Source organism: Saccopteryx bilineata, chromosome 1, assembly GCF_036850765.1.
Source record: "Saccopteryx bilineata isolate mSacBil1 chromosome 1, mSacBil1_pri_phased_curated, whole genome shotgun sequence".
In the NCBI taxonomy this organism is placed as follows: Eukaryota; Metazoa; Chordata; class Mammalia; order Chiroptera; family Emballonuridae; genus Saccopteryx; species Saccopteryx bilineata.
Window position 1 is genome coordinate 20,529,737 of NC_089490.1, and position 20,041 is coordinate 20,549,777.

Below are 20,041 nucleotides of genomic sequence, written 5' to 3' on the forward strand. Positions count from 1 at the left end.
TGGAGGCGCAGACGCCGATCGACCCGGGCGCAGCGCGCAGGCGGTGGCGAAGAGACGCCGAACGGGCCGAGTGCGGCCGAGCAAAACCGGAGCCGGAGCGGGGCCGCAGGAGCCGGGCCGGGTCCGAACGGGCCGAGATGCCCTATAAACTGAAGAAGGAGAAGGTAAGCGTGGCCCTTTTCTTTGCGCCTTCGTCTTGGGGTCTGCGCGGAGCTCTGGGAGGGGCCCAAGGCAGGCCCGGGACAGCCCCAGACTGACCCTCCCGTCCGGCCCCCGCAGGACTCCCTGGGCCAGCCCTCGCCCCCGCTGATGGTTGCACCCTCAGCCCGTGCCGCAGCTAAGAAAGCACCCTCACCTTGCACCGGATAGAGTCCTCCCACTTCCACCTCCCGGTCTACCCCGGCTCAGGGTAACACCCTCCCTCCAGATCTGCCCCTCTCCCAGGTCACTCCCCTGCTTTCTCTCCCTCCACCACCTATTCCCCCAGCCCCTTCTCGTTTGCCCGTTTGGGACAGCCCGTCATCTGAGGTAGTCCCTCCAGAACTCCCTCCTCTCCCAGCCCCTTCCCTCCTCTTCTGACCCGCTTGGGCCTGGGCTGGCTTTCTCTACCGTCCCCTACAGCCCCTTCAGTTCTGCCAAGCTTCCTGACCTAGAACAGCTCTGCTTTCTCTTCTCCACGAAATGTGGCCTAGGCCCCTCCCTCTACTTCTTTCTTCACACACAAACTTGTGAGTCTGAACTGAGCCTTTCCTTCTGTCCATGGAACCTCAGAACGTCTGTGCTGGACAGGACCTCTGAGTGCATTCAATGCAACCCGGAGTGGTACAGAAGAGGAGACTGAGGCCTGGACAGGGGAAGGGACTGGGCCAAGGTCACATAGCCTGCTGGAGGTCCAACTGCAGTTATCAAGGCTCCTGACTTAAAGGCGTCTTCTGTACCAAAGTCCCCGCTAACAGGCATCAATCAAATCCCAGGTTCATTCTAAACCAGTCATCTTTCCTAATCTGAGTAGACTCCTTCCCTTAATCCTAGGATAACCTTTGCATTTTTCCCTTTTTGCACCAAGTGCTGGACTTCAGTCTTTCCTGGGCCATACTGTCTGCAAATCCGGAATCTGCCCTCCCTATCAGATTAGTTTTCCTTCTTACTCCACGGCCTAGCCATCCCTGAACACCCTTGCCCTCGTCTTGGTGTCCTGATACAGGCTGTTACTTGATATTGCCTTCTTTCACCTTGTCTACCTCTATTACCGCCTTCCTCTGTTCTTCATCCCTGTCTTTTTCTATCTCTGATTTCCTGAGGTCTGACTTAGAGGTGTGTTTCCTTTGAGGTACAGACTTACACAGAGGATGCTAGAATACCAGTTCCAGCTTCCGCCAGTTTCTCCCCTCCTATGCTGGCCCCTCGTGGTGGGGGACAGCGCTGGCCTGGTGTCCTGCACCAACATAAAGCAGCCCACTTTATGACCCCAGAGATGTCATGCCTTCATTTGCCCTCTGGCTGGGTTGCTGGGCGGCCATCTCTGACTTTATCTCTTAAACTCTTTATCCCGGTGCTGTTGGAGAGCTACCATAGTTGCCCCCATAACCTCTCGGGACCTGATGTTCTGAATGTAGGGTTGGTGATTGGGTCTTAGGCACTGTACATCCTGCAGTGCTGAGCTGGTCAGGGCCTTCTCCTTGGGGAGTGGGCATGCTGTCATGGTTTGGGCAGCTTAGCATGAGATGATACACACACAAGTCAGTCATACCAGGGGCTAACAGGCTCCTTCAAAGAGTGTGGAGGGGCATGGATTGCAAAGAAAGCTGGTGAGGTCTCTACCAACCTGTAGTTTTTAGTCTGATGAAACAGATACTGTCCCATCCACAGAAAGCCTTTCTCTAGTAGATGACTAAAAGGAAGAACTTTTAGTTAGACTTGCTAAGACCATGGGTATAAGTATTTGGTTGGAAAAGAGTATTGAAAGGGTCAAGGTACATGGGGCCAGGCACCTCTGATCCCCTTCAAGGTTTAATATTCTGTTTTTGATTTCCAGTTGCATTTGGCCTCTTTCTTTTTATTTTTTATTTTTTATTTTTTTATTTACTTTAGAGAGAGGAAGGGAGAGAGAGAGAGACAGAAACATGTATCTGTTTCTGTATGTGCCCTGACCAGGGATGGAATCGGTAACCTCTGCCTATTGGGACGTTGCTCTAACCAACTGAGCTATCCAGCCAGAGCATCTCTTGGCCTCTTTTAATGGTTGGCAAGTCCTGAGGAAGAGGGAGGTGACGTGTGACTGAAGTTTGCCTGGATGGGGTAGGGACAGAGAGAAGGGGTTCCTAGAGGATCTTTATTGCTCGTCTATCACTTCTTCCCTTTCTTCTTCATCTCTGTTGGCCCCAATCCTGGCCAGCCTTCAAGGCTGCTGCCTGGAATCCTTTCCTGAACCTTTAGTTGGTGAGCTTTCCCTCCTCTCCTGGGTTTATAGAGCACTTGGTAGATCACTGGTGCCCCTTCTGTGTTCTTTTGAACTGGAATTATCAGCAAGTCTTTTCTTCCAATTTGAGTGATAAGAGCTGAGTTCCATTTTGGTTTGACATCCCCCTTGCATACAATAGGCGCTCAGTGGATGGGTGCTTAGTCAATCCTCCTTCCTCATGTTCTGATCTGGGACTTACATCTTTTAGGTTTCTGAGTCAGGTTCCCCTGCTCCCTCCCCCTTTCTGCTTGTTCATAATGATAGTGATAGCATTGACTACTGTTCAGCTTTTCATATAGCAGACACGTTGCTAAGAGAACTAGGTACCATGAAAGTTGTCACTTAGTATATGAGGAAACTGAGGTTCAGAGTGGCTGGTTAACTTGCGCATGATTATGTAAATGCTAAGAGCTGGCTGGGCTCAGAACTCAGGGCTGGCTTCACCGTGCTGTGTAGCCCTGGACTGCTAGGTTGGGCCGAAGTGTGTGCACTTCACCCGCTCTACAGAAGCCCGGGAGTGGTAAGTAGGTAGGCCTGGCTTCCCACGCCCACACACACCCAGGCAGCTGGGATCTGTCTTAGGCACATGCCCTGAGTGATATCAGTGAGTGCTTTAGGGTAGGTGGAGGGCCACACAAAAGAACCAGGAGCTTATGATCAAGCAGAGCGAGGAGACGTGTATGAAGAGGGGTCAGCTTTGTCCAAAGGGCCCACATCTGGGGTCTATACAGACAACGACCTCAGTGTTGTGTCCTGCTCACACCCCTTCCTCTTTTTTCTCCCCACCTCATGATCTGAGCCATGAGCCACTCCCTGGACCTTTGATGAGAGGTTCAGTGTGCCCAGCCTGCTCAGTGGGCAGTGGGACAGTGCTCAGCCCAAAGAAGGAGCTCCTGCCCGCCTCCTGACTGCTTGGAGCTGCTCCATACCTGGGAACGGCTTTCTCCCTCCCCGCCCCCGTGAAGTGTACCCCTCCTCTCGCCCACACAGAGCATTCTTCTCCCTGAAATCCTTTTGCCCCCATAGTCACAATCACTTGATTTAACACTTCGCACTGAAGGAGCTTGGATGTCATTAGAATCGCAGAATCTCAGAGGCGGAAGCGATTTCCAAGGTTCTCCAATCCAGTCTTCATTTAAGGCTTGGGTCCCTTCTGCAACATGCCTTGGAGGGGCATGAGTGCACCCATGATTGAATGCTCTTGGGCTTGGGGAGCTGCAGCCTCCCGAGGCCTCCGGTTTGTGTGCAGCTGTTCCGGGAGGAAAATTCTTTCTTGTTTGGAGCTTCATCCTGTCTTCCTGATGCTTCAGCCCCTGGCTCTTGAGCCTCTGAATCCACATAGAACAAGTTGCATCTTTTGTCCACAGGGCAGCCCTTTAGTTATTTGTAAAGATCCCTCTTGCTCCCCCTCCTGCCAGGACTCCTCCTTTCCATTGTTACCTCTCCCAGTTCCTGCAGCTGTTGCTCTCAGGACTAGCTTTTGAATCCAGTCCCAGTATGAGTTGTATTTCCCCCGAAGAAAACCTAGAATTTGACTTTGTCCCTCCCCAAAGCTGTTGCTCTTTGGAGCGACCCATCAGTGCCAAGGACGGGGCTTCCAGGTCCCCCAGTGCCAAGCACTCCACATTGGTCTGTTAATGGGATGGAAGGTCAAGCGAGCTGCCAGGGCATCCATGGCCCACAGAAGATTTGTTTGGAGCCTCTGGTCAGACCTAAGTCTCTGTCTTTTTCACATTTCCCCCCATCTTGTCCCTGTGCAGTTGCTTTTTCTGGCCTGAAGCTTAGGAAGAGATGCTGGGCAGACCACGGCTCTGAGCCAGTGGCCAGGTTCCCAAGGAGACTTGGGACTAGTGCTAACTCTCTCTCTCTCTCTTTTTTTAATGTTTATTTTATTGATTTGAGAGAGAGAAGAAGGGAGAAAAGCAGACAGGAACATCCATTTGTTCCTATATGTGCCCGGACCGGAGATCGAACCTACAACCTCTGTGCTTCGGGATGGTGCTCTAACTAACTGAGCTATCCGTCCAGGGCCAGGGCTCACTCTTTTTTTTATATATATATATATATAAATAAATTTTTATTTTAATGGGGTGACATCAACAAATCAGGGTACATATATTCAAAGAAAACCTTTCCAGGTTATCTTGTCGTTTAGTTCTGTTGCATACCCATCACCCAAAGAGAGATCGTCCTCCGTCACCCTCTATCCAGTTTTCTTTGTACCCCTCCCCCTTCCCCTTCCCCTCTCCCTCATTCCCTCCCCCCATCCCCCATAACCACCACACTCCTGTCCATGTCTCTTGGTCTCGCTTTTGTGTCCCACCAATGTATGGAATCCTGCAGTTCTTGTTTTTTTTCTGATTCACTTATTTCACTCCGCATAATGTTAACAAGATTCCACCATTCTTCTGTAAGTGATCCGATGTCATCGTTTCTTCTAGGGGGCTCACTCTTTATAGCAATTCAGGGCCTTACCCCCATCCCTGTCCCTGTGCTTTTCCCCTGAGGCCTTCTTGGGGCAGTCTATAGGATGTCCTGTACCTGTTAGCATTCCTGGGCCAGTAGCATCCTCTCTTCTGGGTGCTGTCAATGCTATATAAATAAATGTCCCTGGCTCTTTCCAGATGGCCTTGGGGGCAGAGTGGTGACCCCTTGCCCTCTAGCATGAGAGCGTCTGGCACTCTCTGCCCACTTTGGCCAGAGCAAGTATGAGCAGCTTTTCCCATCAGGCTTTCCCTTAAGACTTTTCACCCGGGTGGTTGACAGAGGCCCTCGTAGGCCGTAGCTCCTACACCAGTGTTGAGGGTACAGAGCATTACCATGCTTAATTACTGTGTGTTGGAGATGTCTTCCCAACCAGTTTCTGAACTCTTTGGAGGGACTGAATTTTGCTTTGTGTACCCCAACTCGTCCTCCACTGGGATAGGTGTAAGGTAGGTGCTCAGTGGTTCTGAGTGACTGATTGATTCAACCGGACAGAGGATAATTACAGCAAAGACCTAAGGGGTCCAGACAAGGCCTCTCCCTTCCCCTGGGATGTACTAACCCTACTTCCCTCTTCTTCCCTCAGGAGCCCCCTAAGCTTGCCAAAGGCACGGCCAAGCCCAGCAGCTCAGGCAAGGATGGTGGCGGCGGCGAGAGCGCTGAGGAGGTAATGAACATGGACGCAGCCCGAGTTACGTTGCAGGCTCCAGCTCCAGCTGCTATTCGAGCAGAAGGGAAGGAGGCTTCATAGCCTGAGAGGGGCCTGGACAGCCCATCCAGACTGCCCTCCGGCGGGTCTTCCCTTTGACTGGTTCAGACCAAATCAGCTCCCCCAGACCTCACACTCCCCAGAGTCTCCTGCAAGTCGTTCCTGTCTTCCAGCTTTGAGTATAGAGAATTCCTTCCTCCTTGGGGTACCCAGTCCTGGGGAGAAAGGAAGAAGTACATGGTGCTCAATGGGGTGGCGAGTGGCTTCAGCATGGCTCTGGGTGGGGTAGGGGGTGGGGAGTGGCTGGTATTCCCGAGTCAGGCCGAGCTGGGCCCACTGCCCTTGGTTTCAATCAAATGGGAGCTACTGAAGGATAGTCATGAGCAGAGGTCAGTGCCCTAGCAATCTAGGGCTATAAAGCAATAAATGGCAAGAGGAGAGCGCACTGGAGGGGGCAGGCCTTAAGGAAGTCCAGAGTGTGTCCATGAGGGTTGGGAGTGTGCTCAGTGGGATGCTCAGGATGGTGAATGATCCTATGAATACGTTGAGCAAATGCCCATATTACCCAGGGGCCGGTGGTCCTTGATTTCTCTGCTTCCTGCCTCCTATTCTAAACTATTCAGAGGTCTGGAGGAGAACAGGAAATGGGGCAGGTCTTGTGTGTCTCTGGGAGAAGAGATTGATCGATTAACAAGTGTTTGAGGTTAACTTTGGATTTAGATTTTTCTGGGTACATCTGGTCCTTATCCCCTTTAAAGAGATCCAAGCACTTTTCATACCTGTGGCCATTTTAGGCCTCATTTTAGTAATCGGAAGAAGCACGGTGGGTTTTCCTTGTTTCACAGACTGAGAGTTGAGGCACACAGAAGATAAATTCCTCCGTCCTCTACACTGACCCGGTAATCTGATCAGCTCTTTAGAATAGTCCTTATCACTGGGTGTTGTAACTAGTTGTTCTCACATGTGTTTTTCCCCATGAACTGTGAGCTCCGCGGGAAGGAGCTGGCTTCCTCCCCATACCTGTGTGCTCCTGCACGGGGTCACAGCGGATCAGTACCTTCTTCCGGGGAGCACTCCCTCTAGGCTCAGTCGCCCCTTTAGGAATGATGACATCTGTGGAACTAGCAACTGATACCCAGATTAGCAAGAGAGACTTATAACAGCATTTTAAAGGACAGGGCCCTGGCCAGTTGGCTCAGCAGTAGAGCGTCGGCCTGGCGTGCGGGGGACCCGGGTTCGATTCCCAGCCAGGGCACATAGGAGAGGCGCCCATTTGCTTCTCCACCCCCCCCCTCCTTCCTCTCTGTCTCTCTCTTCCCCTCCCGCAGCGGAGGCTCCATTGGAGCAAAGATGGCCCGGGCACTGGGGATGGCTCCTTGGCCTCTGCCCCAGGCGCTAGAGTGGCTCTGGTCGCAGCAGAGCGACGCCCCCTCGGGGGCAGAGCGTTGCCCCTGGTGGGCGTGCCAGGTGGGTCGGGCGCATGCGGGAGTCTGTCTGACTGTCTCTCCCCATTTCCAGCTTCAGAAAAAATACAAAAAGAAAGGACAGAAAGGAATAATTAGGAGCTGCTCCCACTTCTTGCCTAACTAACTCCCTACTTGTTCAGTTATTAGATTGATGTCATTTCCTGAAAGTGGCTCTCCTTGACCCCCCCCCACTTCCCCCCCAGGACAAGGTAGGGCTCCTGCTCTTTGCTTTTCTGGCCCCCAGTACAGGCCCACGAGAGCCCTTAACCACGGCTGTCATGAAACAATTCCATGAGAATTCAGTGTTTATCAGTCAGCTTCTTTGCTAGTGGGTAAGCTCCGTGAGGCTCTTGTTCAATGCCACCAGGCCTGGCACACCAGAGGTGCCAGCATTTGAGTGCATTGGTGAGTGGAGAGTGAATGAGCTGAAAGGAACCTTAGAGTATAACCCTCTCCTTTCATAGGTGGGAAAATGAGGGTCTCAAACTGGTACAGGACCAGTTGCCAGGATTTCCCCACTGCCTTTCTGGACGAATCTGATAAAGGCAGTAGGTCAATATCAAGCACTCTGGGAAAGGAGTATGGAGTTCACCTTTTGCTCTGTTTTGTGAAACGCTGCTCAGGGTTTACCTGTAAGGCAGTTGCAGGAATTCTGCTCCATGCTTTTGTAGAAATGTACCCATGTGGCCCTAGGCAGAGGGACAGTACAAAAGTTGGCAGTCAGGCTTGGAGGCCCAGGTCATCAAAAGCTGTTTGGCACAATTTTTCCTTTGCCCTCCATGTAGTCCAGAATTGGGGGCACTTACAGTCAAATTTACCCTGTGTTAAGCATTTGCCAGTCTTTCCAGTTGATCCTAATAATTATAGCAGCCAACATTGATTATTTTTTTAATTTTTTTATAGAGACAGAGAGAGAGTCAGATAGAGGGATAGACAGGGACAGACAGACAGGAATGGAGAGAGATGAGAAGCATCAATCATCAGTTTTTCGTTGCAACACCATAGTTGTTCATTGATTGCTTTCTCACATGTGCCTTGACCGTGGGCCTTCAGCAGACTGAGTAACCCCCCGCTCGAGCCAGTGACCTTGGGTCCAAGCTGGTGAGCTTTTTGCTCAAATCAGATGAGCCCGTGCTCAAGCTGGCAACCTTGGGGTCTCGAACCTGGGTCCTACACATCCCAGTCCGACACTCTATCCACTGTGCCACTGCCTGGTCAGGCCCAACATTGATTTTATTGAACAGTGACTTGCTTATTAGTTTCCTAGGTGACTTCCGTGGCAAGTCACCACAAACTGGGTGGATTAAAATAACAGACGTTTATTTTTTCACAGCTCTGGAGGCCGGAAGTCAGAAATCAAGGTGTCAGTGGGCCATGTCCCTCTGAGGTTCTGGGGAAGAGCCTGTGCCATGCTTCTCTCCCAGCTTCTGGTGGCTTTTCAGCAGTGCTTGATGTTCTTTGCCTTGTAGATGCATCACTCTAATCTCTTCCTCCGTCTTCATGTGGCCTTCTCCCTGTGTGTGTCTGTCTCTGTCCAAATTTCCCTCTTTTTTATTTTTTAATTCTTCCATTGATTTGAGAGAGAGAGAGAAAGTATCAACTCGTTTCACTTAGTTGTTCCATTTAGTTGTGCACTCATTAGTTGCTTCTCGTATGTGCCCTGACTGGGGATTGAACCCATGACCTTGGCGGGCAAGGGTGACAGTTTATTTACTGAGCCACCCGGCCAGGGCCCAAATTTTCCTCTTCTTATAAGAACACCAGTCCTGCCTGACCAGGTGGTGGCGCAGTGGATAGAGCGTCAGACTGGGATGCGGAAGGACCCAGGTTCGAGACCCCCAAGGTTGCCAGCTTGAGCGCGGGCTCATCTGGTTTGAGCAAAGCTCACCAGCTTGGACCCAAGGTCACCTGCTTGAGCAAGGGATTACTCGGTCTGCTGAAGGCCCAGTGAAAAACTGATGATTGATGCTTCTCATCTCTCCATTCCTGTCTGTCTGTTCCTATCTTATCTATCCCTCTGACTCTCTCTCTGTCTCTGTAAAAAAAAAAAAAGAACACCAATCCTATTGGATTTAGGACCCACCCCAATCCAGTAGGGCTTCTTCTTAACTTGATTACATTTGCAAAGACCCTATTTACCTTTTTTTGTGTGACAGAGCTAGAGAGAGGGACAGATAAGGACAGACAGACAGGAAGGGAGAGAGATGAGAAGCATCAATTCTTTGTTGCGACACCTTAGTTGTTCACTGATTGTTTTCTCATATGTGCCTTGGCGGGGGGGGGGGGGGCTACAGCAGACTGAGTGAGCCCTTGCTCAAGCCAGCAACCTTGGGCTCAAGCTGGTGATCCCTTGCTCAAGCCAAATGAGCCCATGCTCAAGCTGGCGATGTCAGGGTTTTGAACCTGGGTCCTCCATGTCCTCCATGCCCCAATCTGACACTATTCACTGCACCACTGCCTGGTCAGGCACTTTTTTTTTTTTTTAAAGATTTTGTTTATTGATTTTACAGAGAGAAGAGGGGCAGGGAGTGAGAAGTATCAACTCATCATTGCCTCACTTTAAGGTGTTGCTTACTTGTTGCTTGTCATATGTGCCTTGACCGGGAAGCCCAGTGTTTTGAACCAGCAACTTCAGCATTGCAGGTTGATGCTCTATCCACTGCGCCACCACAGGCCAGGCTCAAAGAGCCTATTTCCAAATAAGGTCACATTCACAGATGTTGGGTTGATGTGAATTTGGGAGTACATTTTATTAGGCACTGTTCTGAATACTTTACATGTATTTAATCTTATAACCTTCTCATTTAATCTTCACTTCCATGAGGTCATTCTGTTATCATTATCCCCATTTTACAGATGAAACTGAGCCTTAACAGTGTTAAATAGCTTTTACTTGGTAGTAAAACAGTAGAGGTGGAATTCAGCCTGGTCTGTGGCTTGGGAGCCAGTTTTCCTGTGTTCTTGATGACATGAGACACTGGCTCTAAGATTCTAGAAGACAGTCTCAGAATGGAAGGGCCTTGAGAGATTAGGTCAGACTTACTCTGACCTGCCGCTGTGGGCAGGTAGCCTTCTTGGTCTGTCCTTGGAGAAGGCAGGTTAGTGCTGTGGATTTTCTATGTGCTGTGTGCTCTGTCTTGAGTTCTGGGAATGGAGACAGAGGGAAGAAAAAATTACCCTATTCTCTTCCACTTCAGCGTGATCTCCCTGTAGCCAGAGTTGTTACCCTAAAAACATTTTTGGTCTTATTAGTCCTCTACTTAAAAACCTCTGTTGGTGCTCTGGCCAGGTTGTTCAGTTGGTTTGTGCATCGTCCCAATACACCAAGGTGGGAGTTTGATTCCCCATCAGAGCACATAAAAGAATCAACCGATAAGTGCATAAATAAGTGGAACAGGCCCTGGCCGGTTGGCTCAGCGGTAGAGCGTCGGCCTGGCGTGCGGGGGACCCGGGTTCGATTCCCGGCCAGGGCACATAGGAGAAGCACCCATTTGCTTCTCCACCCCCGCCCCCTCCTTCCTCTCTGTCTCTCTCTTCTCCTCCTGCAGCCAAGGCTCCATTGGAGCAAAGATGGCCCGGGCGCTGGGGATGGCTCCTTGGCCTCTGCCCCAGGCGCTAGAGTGGCTCTGGTCGAGGCAGAGCGAAGCCACGGAGGGGCAGAGCATCGCCCCTGGTGGGCGTGCCGGGTGGATCCCGGTCGGGCGCATGTGGGAGTCTGTCTGACTGTCTCTCCCCGTTTCCAGCTTCAGAAAAATACAAAAATAATAATAATAAAAAAAAAATAAGTGGAACAACAAATCAGTGTTTCTCTTTCTCTCTCAAAGCAATTAAAAAAGAAAGAGAAAACCTCTGTTGGCATCTCATTGATCACAAATTCAAATTTATGCCCTCAGCCCTGCTGAGCTGGCCTCACACATTCTTTTACCTCGCATCCTGGTTTCTTGTCACGATGAACGCTTTTATGACTCAGCCCTTACTGATGCGAGTCCATTGATCTGGACTGCTTTATTGCTCTCCTTCCTTTGCCTAAACTCATGTTTATCCTTTAAGAACCAAATTAAAATTCTTGTCTTCAGGGATGTCTCCCTTTACCTCAGGCAGAGTTTGTAGCTCAGCCCTCTGGGTTCCAAAATCCTTGTTGCTTGTCTCTACTTTTACATTTCCCTTGTACTAAGAGCTTCTTTTCTTTTCTTTCTCTCTCTCTCTCTCTCTCTCTCTCTCTCTTGGTGAAAGGAGGGGTGATAGTGAGGCAGACTCCCGCCTGCACCCCGACTGGGATCCACCCAGCAACCCCATCTACAGCCAATGCTCAAGTACTGAGCTAATTTTAGTGCCTGAGGCTGACACACTAGGACTAACCAAGCTATCCTCAGTGCCCGGGAACAAGTTGAACCACCAACTATGGGAGGGAAAGAGGTAGAGAAGGGGGAGAGGGAAGGGTAGAGAAGCAGATGGTCTCTTCTCCTGTGTGCCCTGGCAGGGAATTGAACCCAGGATGTCCATATGCTGGGCCGACGCTCTATCCACTGAGCAAACTGCCAGGGCCCTAATAGCTGCTTTCATGTCTGTCTCACTGACTAGACTGTGAGCTCTCTGAAGGCAAGGGTCATGTCTTTCTCTAGTGCTTAGCATGGTGTTTATTGAATAAATGAAGGAAGAAAAGAAGCACAGCTAGATAGAGCTCCAGATGTCAGTATGGGAAAGAATGCCTCTGATTTTCAGGGTTTTAAACTGGCATGATCTTTATTTGGCTAGTTAATTGCATGTCCACTGTTGTAATATTTTGAGTAGTGCTTAAATAATTTTTCTATCTTCTACTTTATTTATGTGGATTGAATTATTAAAGGTGGCTATGTTAGGATCCGGTTGGACTAGCATTGGTTCAGAATGAGCTACTAGTAGAGTTACAACCTCCTGAGTGTGAGAGTGGTGTGTGCATTCAAAGTGCTGCTTTGACTGCTGGAGGCCGGAATCTAGGAAGACTTCTTAGAGTTTGGGTCCTGTTCAGAGTTTAGAAGTGGGAGGAAGGAGACGGTACTTCAGGCAGAAGAGATGGCCACTGCAGAGTGTCGCAAGTGGGACCAGGCAGGACATGGAAGGGGTTAAAGAGAAGCTTGGCATGTTGCCTTTAGTCAGTGTCCAGTTATGCTCTGGTGGTTGCAGAAGGTTTCCAGGAGACTCGGCTGCCTCCCACTTCCGACCCAGGTCAGTGGAGGAGAAGTCAGAAGCTGGAGCTTTTAGGAGAAAGTGTTGAGCATGAAGTGAGTCACTGGTGTATCCCCAGCCCTCCCTCCTGGCAAACATGCTTCTTAGCAAAGGGTGAACAGACCAGGGGACGCCTCATTGAGGCTTAGCAGCCCAGGGCTTTACTGGCTGGCCCACCTGTCCTCAGATGCTTCCTATGTCTGGGGCCTGGGAGCCAGTGGTCCTGATAAAACCGGGTGGTTTTTAAACTTTGATTTTTAGTCATACAACCCTCTCTTCTCTTGAAACCTACGTGGAGAATGGTTGGGAGGCCCTGGCCGGTTAGCTCAATGGTAGAGCGTCGGCCTGGCATGTGGATGTCCGGAGTTTGATTCCCCGCCAGAGTACACAGGAGAAGCAACCATCTGCTTCTCCACTCTTTTTTCCCTTCTCTCTATCTCTCTCTTCCCCTCCAGCAGCCATGGCCACAAGCTGAGAATGGCTCCATGGCCTCTGCCTCAGGTGCTAGAATGGTTCTGGTTGCAGGGGAGCAATGGCCCAGATGGGCAGAGCATCGCCCCCTGGTGGGCATGCCGGGTGGGTCCTGGTTGGGTGCATGTGGGAGTCTGTCTCTGCCTCCCCACTTCTTACTTCAGAAAAATACAAAAAAAGAGAGAGAGAAAGAGAGAGAGAGAGAGAGAGAGAGAGAGAGAGAGAGCATGGTTGGGAAACCACTGATCTAGTCAAACCCCTTCCTCATTAGTAGAGAAAATTGAGGCCTTGCTTTCCCCTTTCTGGGAGGAATGCCTCTTTTCTCTGGATGTCTCCTTGGTATAAGGTTTGTGGAGGTACAGGGAGGTTGCATCTTACCTGGGAGGTTGGAGAGAGACTTGTTTTTCCCGAGTTTCGTTCCTCCTCTGCCACGGAGCCCCTTACCCTAGCATCACTGTTTCTCCCCACCCCCGCCTTTGCTGCTGTCCACGGCTCTGTTCTGAGGGTCCCCAAGTCAGGACAAGAGTGCCTATGGGGAGAGGTCTGGGCTTGGCCCCCAGTCAACCAGCCAACCAAACGTTCTCTATTAGTTGCTAGTGCTCAGGGGACCCAGAGTGGTACAAATTGGGGTCCAGGCTTTTGAGGGACTTGGTGTCTAGTAGGGGAATGACACTTGAACAGACCAAGTAAGAGGTGTCACTGGAGATGATCAAAGACAAGTAGTGTCAGGAGGTTGGGGACAGGGGCGATACCCAAGGCCTGGGGTCACCTGAGAAGGCTTTTAGGTCACCGCATGCACGCTGACCGGGATCTACCCGGCAACCCCTGTCTGGGACCGATAGTCTGCTCATTTGGGGCCATGCTTGTAACCAAAAGGGTGGGACTTAAGCAGGGGCTCGAAAGATGCAACGCCTGTCCCGTAGGATAGCTTGGTTGGTTAGAGTGTCATCTCGACACACAAAGGTTTCAGGTTTGATCCCTGGTCTGGGCACATACGGGAATAGATTGACATTTCTGTCTGTCTGTCTGTCTGTCTCTCTCTCTCAAATCAATCAATTTTTTTTTTTTAAAAAAAGAAAGATGCCATGCCTTCTTTTGTCCCCGTTTTATAACAAGGAGGATAGGCCCTGGCGAGGTGGCACAGTGGATAAAGCATGATCCTGCCATGTCAAGGGTGCAGGTTGATTCCCAGTCAGGCTACATATGAGAAGTAACCAATGATTGTACAACTAAATGGAACAACTAAGTAGAATAATGAGTTGATGCTTCTCTCTCTCTCTCTTGTTCTCTCTCTCTCTACCCTCCTCACTTCCTCTCTCTCTCAAATCAATGGAAAAATAAAAACAAGAAAGGTTTTTATTGGACTCTAAGGAATACATATTTTTTCTTCTTTTCTAAGCCAGAGGAGGGGAGATAGAGAGACTCCCTCATGCATGCTGACCGGGATCCCTGTCTGGGGCCAATACTCTGCTCATTTGAAGCCATGCTTGTAACCAAACTATTTTTAGAACCTGAGTTAGAGGATCCATGGAGCCATCTTCAGCACCCAGGGCCAATGTGCCCAAGCCAATCGAGCCATGGTTGTGGGAGTGGAGGAGGGGGAAAGAGAGAGAGAGAGAATGAAGGGGAGGGGGGAGAAGCAGATGGTCGCTTCTCCTGTGTTCCTGACGGGGAATCCAACCCAGGACATCCACACACCAGACTGACATTCTACTGAGCTAATTGGCCAGGGCCTGTAAGGAACATCTGAGGTGTGTTAATTTCAGGGATTTCCAGCCACATTCCTAAAATCCTTGGGATGGGAAATAATAACTAACTCATAAAACTTGTATTGGGATTTAAATGAACAGTGTATGGGCCCTGGCCGGTTGGCTCAGCGGTAGAGCGTCGGCCTAGCGTGCGGAGGACCCGGGTTCGATTCCCGGCCAGGGCACATAGGAGAAGCGCCCATTTGCTTCTCCACCCCTCCGCCGCGCCTTCCTCTGTCTCTCTCTTCCCCTCCCGCAGCCAAGGCTCCATTGGAGCAAAGATGGCCCGGGCACTGGGGATGGCTCTGTGGCCTCTGCCCCAGGCGCTAGAGTGGCTCTGGTCACAACATGGCGACGCCCAGGAGGGTCGCAACATGGCGACGCCCAGGATGGGCAGAGCATCGCCCCCTGGTGGGCAGAGCATCACCCCCTGGTGGGCGTGCCGGGTGGATCCCGGTCGGGCGCATGCGGGAGTCTGTCTGACTGTCTCTCCCTGTTTCCAGCTTCAGAAAAATGCAAAAAAAACAAAACAAAACAAAATAAATGAACAGTGTATGGCACACAGAAGTGTTTTATAAACATGTATACTGTTCATTTAAATCCCATTACAATTCTATGAGGTTGGTCCTTTTTGTTATCCCCCCCCGCCCTTTTTTTTTTTTTTTTTCTTCATTTTTCCGAAGCTGGAAACGGAGGCAGACAGACTCCCGCATGCGCCCGACCAGGATCCACCCGGCATGCCCACCAGGGGGCGATGCTTTGCCCATCCGGGGCATCGCTCTGTTGCATCCAGAGCCACTCTAGCGCCTGGGGCAGAGGCCACAGAGCCATCCCCAGTGCCCGGGCCAACTTTGCTCCAATGGAGCCTCGCTGTGGGAGGGGAAGAGAGAGACAGAGAGGAAGGAGAGGGGGAGGGGTGGAGAAGCAAATGGGCGCCTCTCCTGTGTGCCCTGGCCAGGAATCGAACCTGGGACTCCTGCACGCCAGGCCGATGCTCTACCGCTGAGCCAACCGGCCAGGGCCCTGCCCTTTATTTTTTTACAGAGACAGAGTCAGAGAGAGGGATAGATAGGGACAGACAGACAGGAACGCAGAGAGATGAGAAGCATCAATCATCAGTTTTTCGTTGTGCCACCTTAGTTGTTCATTGATTGCTTTCTCATATGTGCCTTGACTATGGGGCTACAGCAGACCGAGTGACCCCTTGCTCGAGCCAGCGACCTTGGGTCCAAGGTGGTGAGCTTTTGCTCAAACCAGTTGAGCCCGCGCTCATGCTGGCAACCTCGGGGTCTCGAACCTGGGTCCTCCGTATCCCAGTCTAATGCTCTGTCCACTGCTCCACCTCCTGGTCAGGTTTGTTATCCCCATTTTAATGATGAGGAAACTGAGGCACCAAGAGACTATGTGACTCTCAGCTAATTAATGGTAGAGTCAGGCGTGAGCCCGCTGTTCACGGCAGGAGAGGTGTGTGATGGCTGCTTTTGCCTCGCTTGCTTGCTTTCCCTCATCTAATTGGTGTTTGGGGCTGTCATTTCTGGTAGGGAGGGCCAGAAAGCCAAAGCTACACTGGACCCAAGGGCTGCTCTGGGCTGGACCCCTGCTCCCCTCCTGTTCTCTGATCCCCAGATAGATCACAAGCTCGACATAATTGTTTCTATAAAAAATTGGGAGCTTACAAAACATAGCATTTCTGTCTTCCTCTCTTCCCCCTATCCCAGAGGGTTTCAAATTTTCCCATACTTATTGTATGAAGTGAGAGTTTGTGGGGGGCTGGGGGGAGGGGGCTGTATGGCAGGTGTGGGGACAGGAGGACAACTTTCCTGTGGCCTGGGTAGCCTGCTGGATGTGGCTTCACCCTCCGGTCTCCTGCAGTCTCTGGTTGGGGGGAAGGGCTGTCCTGTGGCTCAGCCTCTCTCCTCTCCCAACAGGGGTACCTGGACAGGACCTGTGGGTGCACAGCCCTGCAAATGTCACTGTGTAATGGGCTTCATGGGGCTCTTACACCCGTGTCCAGGAGGAAGTCAAGAGATAGCTTTTAAAAATTAGCTGTATTGGCCTGACCTGTGGTGGCGCAGTGGATAAAGCGTCGACCTGGAAATACTGAGGTCGCCGGTTCGAAACCCTGGGTTTGCCTGGTCAAGGCACATATGGGAGTTGATGCTTCCAGCTCCTCCCCCCTGTCTCTCTCTTCTCTCTCTGTCTCTCTCTCTCCCTCTCTCTCCCTCTCTCTCCCTCTCTCTCCTCTCTAAAATGAATAAATAAAAATAAATAAAAATTAGCTGTATTCATACTCACTATTAAAATTAGAATATGCTAAAACAAAACAAAACCGTATTTACAAAAGACAAAAATGTAGAAAACAATCATGTCATTCTGCTGCCACAGGGGACGGAGAGAGAGAGTGGACTTGCTCTTATTCTTTTCTTCTGACCTGCTTTTAGCTTCCACATGTTGGGACTCAGGGGAGCTCATGTATGTAGTTTTGTGTTACCCTTATTTCACGTAGCACAACAAGCAGTTTTCTGTCATTACAAAGTTTTAGGCTTTTTGTTTCATGTTAAATTGTGTGTGTGTGTGTGTGTGTGTGTATGTGTGTGTGTGTGTGTGTGTGACAGACAGAGAGAGGGACAGATAGGGACAGACAGGAAGGGAGAGAGATGAGAAGCATCAAGTCTTCGTTGTGGCACCTTAGTTTTTGGGGTTTTTGGGGTTTTTTTTTACAGAGACAGAAAGAGAGTCAGAGAGAGGGATAGACAGGGACAGACAGACAGGAACAGAGAGATGAGAAGCATCAATCATTAGTTTTTCGTTGCGCATTGCAACAACACCTTAGTTGTTCATTGATTGCTTTCTCATATGTGCCTTGACCGCGGGCCTTCAGCAGACTGAGTAACCCCTTGCTCTTGCCAGTGACCTTGAGTCCAAGCTGGTGAGCTTTTGCTCAAACCAGATGAGCCCACGCTCAAGCTGGAGACCTCGGGGTCTCCAACCTGGGTCCTCAGCATCCCAGTCCAACACTCTATCCATTGCGCCACCGCCTGGTCAGGCTTAGTTGTTCTTTGATTGCTTTCTCATATGTGCCTTGACTGGGGGGCTCCAACTGAACCTGCGACCTTGGGCTCAAGCCAGTGATCTTTGGGCTCAAGTCAGAGACCCTGGGGTCATGTCTATGATCCCACAGTGATCCCATGCTCAAGCTGGTGAGCCCACACTCAAGCGGATGAGCCTGTGTTCAAGCCGGCGACCTTGGGGTTTCGAACCTGGGTCCTCTACATCCTAGTCCGATGCTCCATCCACTCAGTCACTGCCTGGTCAGGCTAATTTTAAGTTTTTATCAACGTGATAAATATGAACATGGTTCCGAAGTTGGGTAGTGTTCGGTCTGTAACGGAGAGGCGGCCCTGCCCAGGCCCTTTTTTCTGTTGCTCTGTGGAGCACGTGCAACTCCCAGCTCTTCCCATGGAGTCATTCTGTATCCCAAACAAGAGTCTCTTTCTCTTTTTTTCCTTAAATTTTATTGATTTTAGAGAGAGAGCAAGAGACAGGAACACAGATCTCTTCCTGTGTGTGCCCTGACTGGGGATCAAACGAGCAACCTCTGTGCTTCTGAATGACGCTCTAACCAACTGAGTATCCAGCCAGGGCCCAAATGAGATTCTTTTACTGCTTTTTTTTTTTTTAATTTTTGAAATTTTGATATTATTTATGACTACCGTGGGAAATTAAAGCCTCAGTGTCTTATACCTTCGCACGGACATTTCCCCTCCTCTCAAAATACTTTTCACCAATTTTGGGAAAATAACTATGACTGAGTAAATATTTTTCACAGCTGAGCTATGTATGAGTACATCTAGTACATCATTTTTATAAACATGATTTTAACTCTATAATATCCAATTTATTTATTTATTTGCTGTTATAAATAAGGCTATAAAAAATATAAAAATGTCTTGCTCTGGCCAGATGGCTCGGTTGGTTGGAGCCTTGTTCCGAAGCACAGAGGTTGCCAGTTTGATGCCTGGTGAGGGCACATATAGGAACAGGTGTTCCTGTCTCTTGCCTGCTTTCTCTCTTCCTCTCTCTAAGATCAATAAAATAAACATTTTTACAAAGGTGTAAAAAAGCCAAAGCCTTTTTTTTATATTTAGAATTTTTCTTAAGCTCTATTTCTAGTAAACTTCTGAGATGAAAATAACTTTCTTTTAACTTTTTATTTTTATTTACTGATTTTGAGAGAGAAAAGAAAGCGAGAGAAAGAAACATTGATTCGCTGTTCCACCCATTCATGCTATCACTGGTTTGTTCTTGTATGTGCCCTGGGGGCAGGGCGGGGATTGAACCCACAACCTTGGCATGTTGGGGTGATGCTCCAGCTGAGCTACCCAGCCAGGGCCTCAACTTTTTCAAGCAAGAGGAGGGGAAGTAGTGAGACAGACTCCCACATGTCCCCTGATGGGTATTCAACTGACAACTCCCATTTGGGGCCCATGCTCAAATTAACAGGGCTCCTCAGTGTCTAGGGCAGCGCTTTAGCCTGTGGAGCCACTGCCTGCGGGAGGGGAAGAGGGAGAGAAGGGAGAGAGGGAGGGGGGAGAAGCAGATGGTTGCTTCTCCTGTGTGCTCTGACTGGGAATCGAACCTAAGATGTCCATACGCTGGACTGACGCTCTATCCTCTGAACCACCTGGCCCACGCCACATTCAGTAGTTGATTCTTTTTTTTTTAACTTTTTAATTTTTTTGTTTTGTTTTAAATATTTATTTTTTAAAGATTTTATTTATTCATTTTAATTTTTTAAAATTTATTTATTTTTTACAGAGACAGAGTGTGAGTCAGAGAGAGGGATAGACAGGGACAGAGAGAGATGAGAAGCATCAATCACTAGTTTTTCATTGTGCGTTGCAACACCTTAGTTCATTGATTGCTTTCTCATATGTGCCTTGACCGTGGGCCTTCAGCAGACCGAGTAACCCCTTGCTGGAGCCAGCGACCTTGGGTTCAAGCTGGTGGGCTTTTCCTCAAACCAGATGAGCCCACACTCAAGTCGGCGACCTCTGGGTCTCGAACCTGGGTCCTCTGCATCCCAGTCCGACGCTCTATCCACTGCGCCACCGTCTGGTCAGGCTATTTATTCATTTTAGAGAGAGGGGACAGAGAGAGAGAGAAGGGAGGGAGGAGCAGAAAGCATCAACTCCCATATGTGCCGTGACCAGGGAAGCCTGGGGTTTCGAACCAGCGACCTCAGTGTTCCAGGTTGATGCTTTTACCCACTGTGCCACCGCAGGTCAGGCAATTTTTTTTACTTATTTATTTTTTACAGAGACAGAGAGAGTCAGAGAGAGGGACAGACAGACAGGAACGGAGAGATGAGAAGCATCAATCATTAGTTTTTTGTTGCGTGTTGCAACACCTTAATTGTTCATTGATTGCTTTCTCATACATGCCTTGACTGTGGGCCTTCAGTAGACTGAGTAACCTGTTGCTCGAGCCAGCGACC

General features: G+C 49.9%; 1 protein-coding gene across 1 annotated transcript in view; it reads left to right on the top strand.

The window, feature by feature from the left end:
* Positions 1 to 20,041, top strand: part of PPP2R5D (protein phosphatase 2 regulatory subunit B'delta) — a 26,812-nt gene continuing 6,771 nt past the window's right edge. Inside the window, exons 1-2 of the mRNA XM_066250012.1 lie at positions 1 to 164; positions 5,532 to 5,612. Of these exons, the coding sequence (XP_066106109.1) occupies positions 138 to 164; positions 5,532 to 5,612 (108 nt within the window). The 5' untranslated portion in view covers positions 1 to 137. The remainder of the gene's footprint in view (positions 165 to 5,531; positions 5,613 to 20,041) is intronic.